Below are 12795 nucleotides of genomic sequence, written 5' to 3'. Positions count from 1 at the left end.
GAGAGGAGAAAAAAACCCACCCAAAATAAAACACAACCATAAGCCAAATTCCCCTCCCCAAACCTAAACTCTGCCAATCCTTTTGAAAATATTAAAAGTAAAACTACTAAGCAGTTACAGACAAGAAAGGATAAGCCACATATTTTAAAAATATAAAGCAAATTTATGTGTGTGTATATATATATATACATATATATATATATATACACACACCCCCCCCCCCGTGAAGCTGAGATAGGTTTTGATGGATTTATTTCCAGTACAAAATACATCCTTACCTTTTCCTGCACCTTTTAAAAACCTATTTAATAAAGATCAGTATTTGATAGCAATTTATACTGAAATAAATCTGAATCCCTTTCTATAAATTCCTATAATAAGTATAAATTCCTATTCTAAATGATAAATCCCTTTCTAAATTCCTCTTGCAGAAAAGCTGACAAGTGTAAACATAATCTAATTAAAACAACCACTGGTTATGTGCTTCCAAAGACTTCCTTAATGTAATTAGTGCACATCTTCTCTGAAAACCATGACTGATTTGTATCAATCACATCTATAGAGAGGACTCTGAAACTTAGTCAAAAAAGAGATGGCTGTGACGATGATGGACACGAGCATCACTTAAGTGCTGCAATGGAACGTCTTTCTGGGATTCAGGGATGTGCTCTTTTGTTTTGGTTTTTATTTTGGTTTGGTTTTGTTTAGGTTTTTTGTTTTTAAACCAGGATCACATTCAAACTTTACTGATCTCTGTTCAAGACTCATTACTCATTCACCAACATTTTAGAGCTTCCTACATACAAAAAACCCTCAAAGCAACTTCTGAAGTCAAAAGCTCTTCAGAATGAGCTGATAGGGCACAATACTCACTGACATCTTTAAAAAAAATAGAGATACTAATGAAGAAAAGAAGTATCTTGAATCTGTTATTTATAGTGAGGAAAATGAAGTTACATTCAGTACTAGCATTAAAGTAGTAAAAATGTATGCTTCATAAAGAAACTCTCAAATATAACTGTACGTTTTAATAATTAAATGTGTGCAGACCAAAATAGCAAAGTGGATTTCAATAATTATATAACAAGTTAAGGGAGCAGAAATTCACTATTTCTTATCTTTACAATACAGGCTGTTTTGAGCATGTAGAAAAGAGTCTATTCATTTCTTTAAAAACAACAACAACAAAAACAAACCAACAATTAAACAAACAAAAACCCCATCAAACAAACACCTCAACCTTCAACAGCGCCGTGCAATTTGTTTTAAGAGGAAAGTCAGTGGATCTACTTTTATTCTCAAGAATATACTTCTGAGAGGTACATACGTTCTTATTCCAAAAATGAGATCCTAGCTTACTATTAAGGGACATCAGTGTTGTGGCTGGAGATGTTTTGCTTGTTAAAAAACCCCACAAAGGTTCAGTACAAGAACTGTTACTAAACTGAGCATTTGATAATTTCAGTTTACACATACCTCCAGGTATGGTTTAGAACAAACACCATCTATTTGACTGCTCAATATTCAGCAGGGATTTACCAACCAGACATTACACAAAATAGCCACAAATGTTCTTTTCTACTCAGCAAATGGGCACAGTTCTCACTTTAAACTATTAGGAGATTCTTGCAAGTGTTACCCCGACAATATTTTCAGATCTCAAAAATGAAATACTTAAGGACTTAATGAAAGGTAATTATTGAACTCTTATACTCAGCAGAAAATTTAAATTCAGTTCAGCAAAGCATGTGGCATGGAAAAACAAACTATAGGAACAAGTTAGTGCTCTGTTATAGCATAACAGACCTCCCATTCAGTCAGAGTTTGGTCAGTATTTCCATTAAACACTTGTTTATTCAGAATTTATTACGGGAGTTATTAAGCAGCTACACTCAAACTGACTCTGGCAGACAAAATTTTCTATAAATTCCAAGACCTTCTCTACTATTTAAAGAAGGAAACACCTGTTGCATCCCTTCACAAACACAAGATGGCTCTCAATAGTGTATTTTCTACTCTTAATTCCCATAGTTAGATATATGTCCTCACCAGTAAGTCTTTCTAATGCTCAGTCCACTTTCCCTTTTCTGTGTTTCAACTAACAGGTCACAGCTTTATTTCTGACTGCCTCAGCAAGCACCCTTGAAATATCAGGCAACACCACTGCTCCACTTGACCTTCACCTACCAAAATCTGCTGCTGCAGTTAAGCAGGTGAACAAAACCAAGTCTCAACAATTTGAAATTCCATCTGTAGCCCTCCCTAATCAGCCACTGACTTCAAAAAGGCAAAATACAGCATTTTTGAGGACACTGTGGCAATAGAAACTAAAATCGCAACAAAAGTCTTAAAGTGCTTGCAATGACAGTCCAAACAGTGTTAAACTTAAATCTGAACAGGTAGCATCATTCTAATTGGTGGATTTCCTTTGGGAAGCAACAGAATACAAGATATTCCTTTTCTTCTAAAACTAAAACGCATTGATTCAATAAAAACAACAGCAAAAAAATCATATCCTCTTCTACTGCTGGGACTGTTGTTTACACAGCAGGTAGATGCAACTACCTTAGGCCTAGATTCAATTTTCCAGGGCACAATAACGAACACTCTCTTCCCACCTTTATGCACACATAATTAGTACTTACTCATTCTCTCAACCCTCTCGCCATTAAGGAAATACATATCAAAAAAGATTATTTTCAGACCTGTGCACACCATTTCTGAATAACAGTGCTGCCCTATGATACTTGATAGCAGTGCTCTTCAAAATTGCCATTGTGCACTTGACTCATCCTAATCCACCTAAGATTATCATTTGCTGCTTAAAGTTACACTATTCATAACATAGATGCATATAATTTTTAAAAAAGTAATCAAGAAGCCAGAAAACAACCACCAAGCAATGAAGCAGAAAAACAAAGCAAACACACAAATAGGACATTTACTTCATAATTTTGAAGGGGAACATTTGATGTAAAAGAAATCAATGAATTCATACATCTGAGTTGAAAAATATGTATTTTTTCAACTATTGGCACAGGATAAAAAAACATTCTGCCTTGAATCCAAGGAGGTGTGGCAGTCAGATTGCTTAACACATGCACCTTGGAAAGCTAATCAGAAAAGTCTTTTAAACTCTAACGATGAACTTCAGTAATTTGACTTCTCAAATTACAAACTTGAGTTTCATAGGTCAGATGTTCGTATGGAACAACATAGTAACAAGGAAACTAATGCTCCTTACTGCTGCTCTAAGCCAAGGTGAAGACTTACACTTTGATTATGTACCAAGGCACCAAAGTTGACTAATTGGATTCAGCTCAGGACTGCAAAAATGGCTGCTTCACAAGGAAAAGCATCCAGTGACACTGATACAAAGAAACTTTGCTCTACCAGACTATAGGTACTGGTCTCATAAGGTATGTGAAGAAAGTAGGAAAGGAATCCACAAACATAACATCTAAACAGACACTAAATGAACAATTTATTTTATGAGTCTTGGACTACTATGTTGGCAAGACAGTAAAAAGAAAAGCAGCAAATGAGCCTCCAGAAAGCTAATGGATGACTACACTCTAAGGCACAAACTCTATTACCCTTATTTCATCTGAGTAGTATCCAAAAAGAAGTCACCTTTAGTCCTCTAAGAAATCACAGATATTTGTATGTGAAGGGCAGGCCCCCCTGTCCCTTTTATTTTTTTTGTCATTTTTAATTTTTTCAAATAGGTCAGCTTGGAGTCTTAGCATGCTGATTGTTTTCAAGCCCTAAAGCTACATCTGAAAAACATTATCATTCAGAGTTCCCAGCTTTCAGGTCTGGGGACATCGTGATATGCTCCAGCAAGATTTCTGATCTGGACAATCAAGTGGACCAAGGCTGCAGGGCACAACATACTGTACCACATACCATGCTGTACAATTGCTCTGTAATTAGAAGCAGATTCACCAAATACAATCAAATTGCCTTCTTTCAAATTCTCTTAACTTCCAGAGAAGCACCAGTTTTGAATTGCATAAGAATTAGAGGGAAGACACTAATGATTCAGCTGAACTCCAAAGACCCTGTGTCATTTCACTTTCGATTATAATGACAGCCCCAACGCTCTATCGTCAAGCATTCTTGGCAAACAAGCAGTTTTAGATCTGAGACCAAAGGCAAATAATTACTTACCTTTCTACATTGACTGGCTTGTCAAATTTAAATAGAATATAATCCCCAGCAACAGGTGTGACAGCCCAGAAAAAATCTTCCCCTACGTAGGTTTTTTCTAGCGTGTGTCCCTGGTAGACTTTTAAAGATGTTGAAACCTCTGCAGGTGGATTCACGTGGATTTTATGCAATAATGGTTTCAGGAAGTCTTTATCCTAATTGAAATAAAGACAAGTATCATGCTGGTCAGATAACCTGTTTCATTATACTTTTTTTTTTCCCCAAGTGATTACACTTAAAACAAATCCTTGCGTCAAACAGAAAATGAATGCATTACTCATTTTTGGGTGTATCAGATCTTACTGATAAGATGAACATGCCATTGAAGCAAAAAAAAAACAAAACCAAAACCAAACCACCACCCCCCCCCAAAAAAAAAAAAAAAAACCCAACCGAAAAACATCCCCTAGCAAAAATCCACAAAACCAAGCTGAGATTAGCACTTCTTACACTTGATTGTAACCAGTTGAAATCAGGTTTCATTCCAACTGGAGTAATGTACAACATGCTTAAAAGTGCCAGACAAGAAAATGCCTGTTTTCTCAAAGGCTACAAAGATTTTCATTTAATCAACCTGATCTGGAAAAGAAGCAAAACTTTAGGTACTAACTGTTAGTTTCTGGATCTTCCCTGCTAGAGAGGAGTGGAGGCCAACATGCTGGAAAAGAGAAGGCCTGAAGCGTATCCTCAGGTTAGATTTCTGTCGATCACAATGTTTCTGAAATGATGGGCAGAAGGGGAAATGGAAGAGGGTTAAAAAAGAATAAATCACATTTGTAAAACCAGCACAAGGTTGCTGAGTTCTTACTGCAAGTATGTAACATTACATGAACCAAAAACTCTCAACAAGAACCCAGACCTATTTATCCAGTAGCTCTTACTTTAATTCCAGAAATCTACCAATAATGCTGTGCAAATCCAATACTATTCAAGGTTTTTGCACAGAACCTGCTTAGTCAGTCTTTCAGCAAGGGTGCTGCTTGAGAAATGAAGGCCCAAAATTCAAAGTTTACTCCCCATTCAGAACCTTCTCTATGATTGCTATCTAAGCAATGGCTTTCCGCAGAGCCTCAGTGAATGAGGGGTTATGTGAATGAGTTATTTTAGGAATGCTACGCACAGAAAACAACTAGGCTTTTGCTTTTTATTCTATTGCATCCATCTCCAAAATCTGAAACAATAACAGTCATAATGCCTCTGAGAACTCTCTAAATTTCTTTTTGAGACTAAAATCTTGGTAGGAAGAAAGACTCAGAACATGTAGTACTCCCGTAATACATAGTATACTAGCCTCCAGCTCACAAAACCAACTCACCATCATGAAAACATTTTAGAAGCTTTGTAATAAAAACAAACTTACAGCGTCTTTCTCAGGGTTACACACTTTCACCCAGAGGATATGGTCCAGCAGCCAATCAATAGGTTTCTCCTTATAAAACATAAATATGAACTCAACAATAAGAGTGATATCTGGAGACTGGAACATTTTACCTGTGATGACATTAAAAAACACAGGAGTTATTTTAGATTAAAGATAACATTGTCTTCTGAAAACAGTAAGACAACAGATGACAAGTTTGTGCCAAGACAAGAAATGTTAGCAATGAAAAACTTGAAATCTCAATGTTTTTAAAGCTCCATACCTTTTAACTATGTAAAACTAAATAAAACAACTATTCAAATAAGTCTTTGTAATATATCTTGGTGCTATCAAGATACTCAGTATACAATACAGTCTCGCTAAGAAAAGAATTTGTCAGTCTGTAAAAATAGAAGAAGAAGAGTTACAGACTTGTGTCTATGATTCTCCATGTCACATGTAAGCTTCAAGCATCTGAGACAAGGAGCTGTTGCAAGCGTTATCTGCTCAGTCATACAATTTCAGTATTTGCCTGTACAAAAAAAAAGCAGAGATGGAACACCTACCACTAACTCCAGATCATTCTGCACAGAAAATCAAAGGGAAAGAAAGAAGCTGCTAGACCTTAACCAGAGACAATGCAACTTAAAAATAAAGACAGAAGTTTTCTTCTGAAAGGCATAGGCCATCAGCATACTTACACTGAGGGCATTTCCAACTAGCTGTACTCAAAACAGTCAGCCGCCTAGTAGAAAGTCTCTCCCACAAAAGCTGCAAAACTTCTTTGACAAGTACTTCCATGACTCTGGGGCTTCCAAGACAGCATACTGCTTGGTCAAATCTAGGGGGACTTCTGGGTCGCACTGTGCTACAGGATTCTTGGGATCCCTGCAAACTGTGATGCTTTAAGGAGGCCTTGGCAAAAGAAGGAAACTTACTGTTGATGAAGAAATTCTATTTACTATCAACAAGAGCAACTATTTACATGGTCCTGGAATACACTTCACTGCCAGCACAGGAGTCTGAAGAGAAAGGTGGACACTTAAGAAAGACGTCTTCTATGAAGACACTGCTACCAGAAGCAACACAACTCTGACTGGGGCAGTCCAAGGCTGAAGATGGACTGACAAGTGCTTGTACCAAGGACTGAGTACCAACTAAACTCCCAAAGGTAGTGCTAGATTTGAGGGTGGATTCAGAGGACATTATCAGGTTTGCAGATGAAGCCTGCCTCTACTTTGCTAGGCTACAAAGGAGAAAGCAGGGAGAAAGACATCACATGACAATGAATCTCTCACAAAGACACCAGATGAAGTGATTCAGTTCTGCAGACGGTGATGACTGCTGATTTCTGCATGAGCTCTTGGGGCTTGGGGGCACTAATGTATCAGAGTCTACCAGATCAGTCTCCAATGCAAGTCTCCTGTCCCTCCACACTTGGGAGCTCTGTACAACACACTAACACACAGTACTTAGGCATGTGAAATGTGGTTTGTGTTTCTTCCACTTGTAATCTGAGGCCTTCACAGGCTTTTTAGATAAAAAGTTCCACAAGTGGTAGAGACCCTAATATCTTCTTCTATATTTACAAAGAACAGCTGGAGAAGACATTGAGAACAGGCTGCCCTCTGAGATGGCAAAAACATTCCCCACACTCATCAGAAAATGGGATTTAGTTCTTGTCTACAAGAGGACATAATTTGGAAAAGCCACTAAGGAGCTATATAGGCTAGTGTGGATTACACATAGGGAACAACGTTTTGTATGAAGGTTAAAAACTATCAGCAGTATAGCACTACTTGAACAGATGGCTGAGTGGAAATAAAGAAATGGTGCAGGCAGCCTACCTTATTTAGCCATTAAGGAGGATGTTTGCATTTATATAAGGAGAGAAATGTAGTGATAGAACAAGGGGCAGTGGCTTTAAACTGAAAGAGGATAGATTTAGATTAGACAGTAGGAAGAAATTCTTCACTATGAGGGTGGTGAGACACTGGCGCAGGTTGCCCAGAGAAGCTGCTGCTGCCCCATCCGTGGCAGTGTTCAAGGCCAGGCTGGATGGGGCTTTGAGCAACCTGGTCTAGTGGAAGGTGTCCCTGCCCACAGCAGGGGGGTTGGAACTGGAAGAGCTTTAAGGTCCCTTCCAACTCAAACCATCCTGATTTCATGATTCTAAGAGAGGGTATAACTGAGTATCACCATGAGCCAGTATTACACAAAAAATAAAAAATTATCTAGTCTAAAGTGATTAGGAAACTATATTTTCACTGTGAATGTACTCGGGGACTACCACTCAGAGCCAGACATTCAGTTACTTCTCTTTCTTTCAAGGCTCACTGAAGTCTGTAATTCATAGAAGATTAATGCAAGGCAGCATAAAAAAAACACCCCAAACAAACAAAATCCACAACAAGAAGATGAGAATTCAAATCCCTCTTGTAACAGGGATCAAAATTTTCTCCACTGAAGCAGGTGACTGAGCCTGGCACAATATACAATATCTCAGAGTAGATACAGTATGCCATTGTACTAGAACAGGTATCAGTAGTAGTAGACATAGAATGCCATTGTCAGCTTACACATAATAGCAACAAGGATATGATTAAAGGACAGTATCAAATTTGCAGGGCCCTGTTATGTGTGCTCTGACACTATTAGGTATCAGATTCTTACATACGGAGATTAGCTTTGCCAATGCCAGGATCTCAAATCGCAAGATCATTCATTTTGTCAAAAAGTAGACACATACTTAGAAGACCATCTATAGGGCATGGTCCTTTCCAGAAAACAGGTATGATGCACTCTCATTCTCTTATGACTACTAGGAAATTTGATCAGAACATAGCCAATGAAATAACGCTTTTTTTGGAATTCAGGGATAAGTTTGGAGGGGTCTGCACAAAGCTACATCATGATGCAGTGCAATAAATATAGACATGAAGCATCTGATAAAAGTCCCAATTATTTTATCCATTGGAGTGATGCTATATTCATAAAGCAGACCATTCACACCATGGGTTGGCAAAGTAAATGTGATAAGACATTAACTGACCTGACACTGCTTAATCAAAGTTGCCCCTTACAGAAACCTTTAATCTGGCTATTTATAAAGCAAAACCATTGACATTACTTGTGCTTCTTGCAATGAGGCCCTTGAATAAGCATCTCCACTTGAAAAGCTGTAACTAAAATTTGAAACTCCCCCTACACAAGGGACAACTCCTACTAAACTAGGGACAACTTCAAAGATTTCTTCTTCAAAGACATGAAAGATGTTATGATTTTTTTATTAGTATATTGTTACTATTTGTTACTATTTACACACTGTATTATCATTTTTAAAACATTATTTGTGGAAGTAAATATTTTTAAATGGGTAGGAAACAATCACATGATTTGTACAATGTTGTCTAAAATAATTCATGCAGAATAACAGCTCCTTCAGATTGTCACACTTCCAACTAAATGGGCTTCCAGTTTTCCTGGTGATTCATCTCTGCCTACTGCTTTCAGTAGCATAGGGCAGGAGAAGAGAAAAATACAAGGAATCCTAATCAAATACAAGCTGAAAAAATGGGACTAATCAGATGTTTCTGGGGTGTTTATAGAACTGAAACCATCATTTCTTGATGACACCTGCTGAGGTAGTCTGTCATTCCCAGCTGCATCCATAGGAAGTGGACCTTTCCCTGTGGTGTTGGCGAGATGCAAAATACCATGCAACTCAAGACAGAAACACCCCCACATTATTGCTCCAATTTCAACAGCAACTGACAGAAGAGAGTTTATCCTCTTCCAGGAGGATACACAGTCATGATGCTCTGGAATGCTTTTCCTGGTATACCCAAGGACAGAGCAATAGAACTACACTGTGCATTTCTTCCTTTGATTAGCTCATCTTCTAAAGAGCACAAGGACTACAGTCTTCAGTTGCCATCTACAGTGAAAAGACACTCACAGACCATGTCATTTAAAACCTGAATGTTAATGTACCGGATCTGTGCCTAAAATTAAATAAGAAGACTGAACGTAACAGTAGGAATTTACTATTTTTCCTAATTTATCATAATTTTACTTAAAATACAAACAGGTTTAGCAACAAAGTATTTGCTTCCATATGGCAAACTTGGCTAGGCTGAGAGGCCCTTTATGCATGCTACTGTCAACCACGCAACCACCCCGGACTCAGGGAATCATTTGGTTAATAATGTCACAAGATGCACCAGGAAAATAAAATAAGAAAAAAAAAAACAACCCAAAACAAATAAAAAAAATTAACACACACACACACACACACACACATACCCCCAAAACAAATCCTGATGCATGCAACTGCAACTGGTCAGAATATGCTAAGTAAGCATCAGCCACCTGTACTTGCATTAGTATCTTCAGCCCAAGCTGGCCTCTCTACATTACACTGCCCAGCACCACGGAAGGGTTTGACAGTACAGGCAAAGCCTTCTCACTTTAATTCCTGGTGATCTCAGGAGCAAAAATGAACAGGCAACACCCTCCTCCTGGGAAAAGCCCTGGTCCCCCTTCAGTAACCAAGCACAGACAGCCACACACTACTTGCTGAAATGCTGCCACCACCTTCCATGGCCAGCTTGGCACAGCCTTGTCCCAGCTCCTTGCACAGCATCCCTCATCTGTCACTTCCGTTTTCAGGACACCTCCGGCACAGCACAGTACTGCTATGGATCAACACCCTCTTTTCTCCCTCAAAACACTCTTGCTACATCTGCTCAAAACCAGGCCTCTGCAGTGAAGCCCTGGAAAAACAAAAACAGGTCTTCAAAGCTCTGGACCCCTGACTGTCCGCAGCTAACCCTTGTGATGGGAAACAGAAAAGTACAACTCCTACTCCACAGATCAACACCCCAGCCTGTCTGAATCCAAACCAGCCAAACCCTTGCCTAGGCTCTCCTGAGTGAGGATACCAGCAGCTGGTTGGCTTCCCTAGGACATAGCCACAGCCCAAGAACAAGAAGCAGCATTTGCCAAGGTGCTGCAGTCCTGTGGCCTCACACACAGCTGCAGGTGAGGAAGGTGCTGTGAGCCACAGAGCCGTTAAGATGCCATTCTAAATCCAGGCTACAGACTGCCCACTGGTCATCCCCAGAATGTAGTCGAAATTCATCAAGCCAAGGATACCTAAGTAAAACCTGAAGTCAACAGGCACCACCTCAAACCAAACATAATGTGAAAAAATTGAAGCAGTGGCTCATCTTGTACCATGCTCATGACTTGGTACAATGCATGAGAACAGACACAACCCAGGAGACTTTAATGACAAAATTTCAGAGGTTTCAGATTCTGGGTTCCTACAACCTACCCTTTGGAAAGAAACTTGAAAATCCAAGAGAATTAAGACTCAAAATGTAAAATCTTGCTCCATAAATCTCTAGATATTTATGAAATATGGAAGACTTTGTCCATATTATTTATCTATACTGATACAAGTGAGAGCCAGAACTGGTTAAAAAAAAAGGTATTGCAGAACATTTTCTATTACTTATTGTGTCCTGCCAAGCCTTCAATCTGACTTTCAGTCCATTTAAATGCTATCCTTACTGAACTGTTCTGGCCCTGAGACAGACACAAAATGGAAAACTTTGTTTTCCACAGTTCTCTGAAATGCAAATATCTAAATCATTCCTTCTCATTCTTCTGCATAAATGTCATTAAATATATTAAGTCTACACCAACAATAGTTTTATATCTGCAAGCACATATTCTAACTACGGTTTAAGTATTTCAATGCTTTCCCTGTTAATGAAATGCAAATACTAGCATTAAAACCAGAACTTCTTTGAAGTTATTTAAATCTCAAATATTTGATTTGATCTACTCTTCCCAAAACTTCAACTATGTGGACAGCTTGAGCAAAACTGTAATCAGAACAACAGGCCTTAAAACATCAGGGCACATTAAGATTCAGAGGAACCGTGTAAGATAACCAAAAGGCCAGTTTCAGACCAGTCCATTAAAAGTTTGTGACAGATGGCATTATAGCTACAGTGCAGAGTATTGCATATCCTCTGTAAAACACTTCAGCTCCCAGGCAGTTGCAAGACAAATCACTTATCTCTCACAAAAAAGCTAGTATGACTTTGTTGTGTCAGGGGCCACAATCCAGAAGAGCAAGAGAGGCATCATCTTCCACAGAGCTTCTAAGGGAAACGGCATACATCTCACCCATTATTTATTAGATACTTGACAACACTAAAGACTATACTTTCAGTATTAAAAAAAAAAAACAAAGGAAGCAACTTCTCTGTGGCAGAGGTGACAGAATTCTGTAATCCTGCTGTCAGCCTAAATAGCTGCATTTGCCACTTCTTCATGTAGTACCTGCATAAATTAGATTCTCAGTTCAGAAATACACTGTGACAAGAAAGATTTTTACCTAGCAAACTTGCAAGCTGATCAAGGTTTCCAATAGCTTACAGTGAATCAGCCACACCTCTCTTTTTTAGAGATTATTTCTAAATCCCTAGCATCTAGACAATTCAGTGCTCTACTTGCTCTTAGACATCTACACAAAACCCATCCCGTTACAAATAGATGCTTTTACTCTTCTCCATAGCTACCCACATTACCAAACTACCATAGTACCAGTATGCATCAAGATCCATAAAGTGACAGCAGAGATGAGAAAAATCTACATTACTTGTATAAAATTTCTATGCAGTATATGGTTACAGCACACCAATGTGCCTCCAAGGCAGAAATTTTAGTCACATTCTTGAATACTAATTTCTCTCTCAAAACCTAAAAGCAGGATAAGGCGCTAAACTGAGAGAAAAAAGCTAATTAAATATTCTAGGTAGAAAAGGAACATTGAGATGTGTAGCCATAGCTAAATGCATCTGAAATTCTACTGATATCATCTAATTAAAAGGAGGCACACAAATATCACCCAAGGAACAAAGAACAGGGATGCAAGCAGCAGGAGCTAATAACTAAATTTAAACTACAACTGCTGAAAAAAGGCATATAGACAGAGCAGAAAAACAACTTTAAAAATATTTTTAAATAGTTCTGCAGGTAATTAAGCCAAATCTCAGTATTAAGAACTATTTACCTACTCCTTCTGGCTTTAGGCACTGTGCCCTCTACTATAGCAGCACTGAGAACAGAAAGGGCTGTGAAATGCACAAATACACAAATAATAAATACATCTGCATGAGCTAGACAATGCATGTCCTAAACCGTAA

The 12795-nt window shown here is 38.4% G+C and overlaps 1 protein-coding gene across 2 annotated transcripts in view; it reads right to left on the bottom strand.

Moving 5' to 3' along the window:
* MGAT4A (alpha-1,3-mannosyl-glycoprotein 4-beta-N-acetylglucosaminyltransferase A) overlaps positions 1–12795 on the bottom strand; it is an 80006-nt gene that overhangs the window by 13189 nt on the left and 54022 nt on the right. For both annotated transcript variants that reach the window (XM_061459704.1, XM_061459706.1), the window contains 3 exons: positions 5573–5703; positions 4823–4930; positions 4174–4367 (listed from right to left, as the gene is read on the bottom strand). In XM_061459704.1, coding sequence (XP_061315688.1) covers positions 4174–4367; positions 4823–4930; positions 5573–5703 — 433 coding nt within the window. The remainder of the gene's footprint in view (positions 1–4173; positions 4368–4822; positions 4931–5572; positions 5704–12795) is intronic.

This window comes from Pezoporus flaviventris, unplaced genomic scaffold (genome assembly GCF_033815535.1).
Source record: "Pezoporus flaviventris isolate CSIRO_AGI_PZ_B2104156 unplaced genomic scaffold, CSIRO_AGI_Pfla_v1 ptg000030l, whole genome shotgun sequence".
NCBI classification, from domain to species: Eukaryota; Metazoa; Chordata; class Aves; order Psittaciformes; family Psittacidae; genus Pezoporus; species Pezoporus flaviventris.
This window is presented reverse-complemented; position numbering and strand designations above follow the sequence as displayed.